The sequence below is a fragment of the Palaemon carinicauda genome, unplaced genomic scaffold (assembly GCF_036898095.1).
Source record: "Palaemon carinicauda isolate YSFRI2023 unplaced genomic scaffold, ASM3689809v2 scaffold2407, whole genome shotgun sequence".
In the NCBI taxonomy this organism is placed as follows: domain Eukaryota; kingdom Metazoa; phylum Arthropoda; class Malacostraca; order Decapoda; family Palaemonidae; genus Palaemon; species Palaemon carinicauda.
Window position 1 is genome coordinate 20,001 of NW_027170040.1, and position 1,803 is coordinate 21,803.

At 45.3% G+C, this 1,803-nt stretch overlaps 1 protein-coding gene across 1 annotated transcript in view; it reads left to right on the plus strand.

Annotated features, from left to right (window-relative positions):
- LOC137636151 (uncharacterized) overlaps positions 1-1,555 on the plus strand; it is a 1,580-nt gene extending 25 nt beyond the window's left edge. The window contains exon 2 of the mRNA XM_068368557.1: positions 1,103-1,555. Coding sequence (XP_068224658.1) covers positions 1,103-1,555 — 453 coding nt within the window. The remainder of the gene's footprint in view (positions 1-1,102) is intronic.
- The last annotated feature ends 248 nt before the right edge of the window (positions 1,556-1,803 follow it).

Here is a 1,803-nt window from a genome sequence, read left to right on the forward strand (position 1 = left end):
TAGTATGTGATATGCTAATGATCATAACGGTAATTATGTGTATTTGTCTGTAATTACTCGTAACTACCAATTTAATTACACATTTAAAGGTTTAAAGGCCGCTCATGAATGGTAGAGGCAAGGGACAGTGACATTGCCCTATCAAGCTGGACAATGTTCTATCTAACAGGATAGTGCCCTATCTAGCTGGACAATGCCCTAGAGACTAACCCTATATACATACGATCAGCGCCCAAGCCTCCTCTCCGCCCAACCTAGGACCAAGGAGGGCCAGGCAATGGCTGCTGATGACTCAGCAGATAGACCTATAGGACCCCCCTAAACCCCACATCCGTAGCTCACAAGGATGGTGAGGTTGCAACACTATATGAACTAACGAGTTAGAGCAGGACTCGAACCCCAGTCTGGCGATCACCAGTCAGAGACGTTACTGCATAGGCCACATCTAATACATATGCATGAACTTGTGTTTTAGACTTGAGTATATCTCCATTTGCAAAGGAAGCATGTACACTTAACCACTTGCAAAGTGAGCGTAAATAAATAGCCTCTTACCACATATGTATTGCTAGCAACTTCCAAAAACGAGTATGATCAACTAGCAACTAGAAAATTCGATTATGAATAACTATCCACTAGGAACTAGCAAAATAGGTTTGAATGACTAGCCACTAGCAAAAGGATTATGAATATCTAGCAACTAGTGAAATGAGTAAGAATAACTAGCAACCAGAAAAAAATTAGTAAGAATAACTAGCCACTAGCTAAAGGATTATGAATAACTAGCAATTAGAAAATAAGATTACAAATAACTAGCCACTAGCTAAAGAATGACGAATAACTAGCCCACTAGAAAAAACGAGTATGATCAACTAGCCACTAGCAAAAGGATCACGAATAACTAACCACCAGCAAAATGAAATATGAGTAACTAACCACTAGAAAAAAACCAGTATAATCAACTAGCCACTAGCAAAAGGACCACGAATAACTAGTCCACTAGCAAACCGACTAGTGACCAGCTTCCGTGATGAATATGCAGATGACGTGACCCGGCCATCTCAAATTATGCAATCCACGTCTGACCCCTCTCGACGTTCAGGGGCGTCTTACAAGAGTACCCCCCTTTCCTCTTACTCCTCCTCCTCCATCTCCTCCTCCTCCTCCTCCTCCTCATCTTGCTGTAGACGTTCAGGGGCGTCTCACAAGAGTACCCCCCTTTCCTCTTACTCCTCCTCCTCCATCTCCTCCTCCTCCATCTCCTCCTCCTCCTTCTCCTCCTTCTCCTCCTCATCTTGCTGTAGACGTCCAGGGGCGTCTCACAAGAGTACCCCCCTTTCCTCTTACTCCTCCTCCTCCATCTCCTCCTCCTCCTTCTCCTCCTCATCTTGCTGTAGACGTTCAGGGGCGTCTCACAAGAGTACCCCCCTTTCCTCTTACTCCTCCTCCTCCATCTCCTCCTCCTCCTCCTCCTCCTCCTCCTTCTCCTCCTCCTCATCTTGCTGTAGATGCTGCTTGCATTAATCAAAGTGCTGATTGTATCAGTCTGCTCTGAATGCATTGTGCGTGTCATGTCTGGGAGAAATAAGCCTCTTTTGGTCTGTGCTAGAGTCCTGCTCTGGCGCGCTGGCTTTTGTTTTCGTTCTGGGGGGTGGGGGGGTTGGTTTGGAGAGTAGTGGGTGGGGAGGGCGGTTGATGGTGTATAGGTGGGGCCATCTTTACTTTAGTTTAACTATTATCTTAGTTTTTATAAATTTGCATTGGTTTCAAAGTGCCTTGCAAAGCAGACTGGACTGTTCTGTA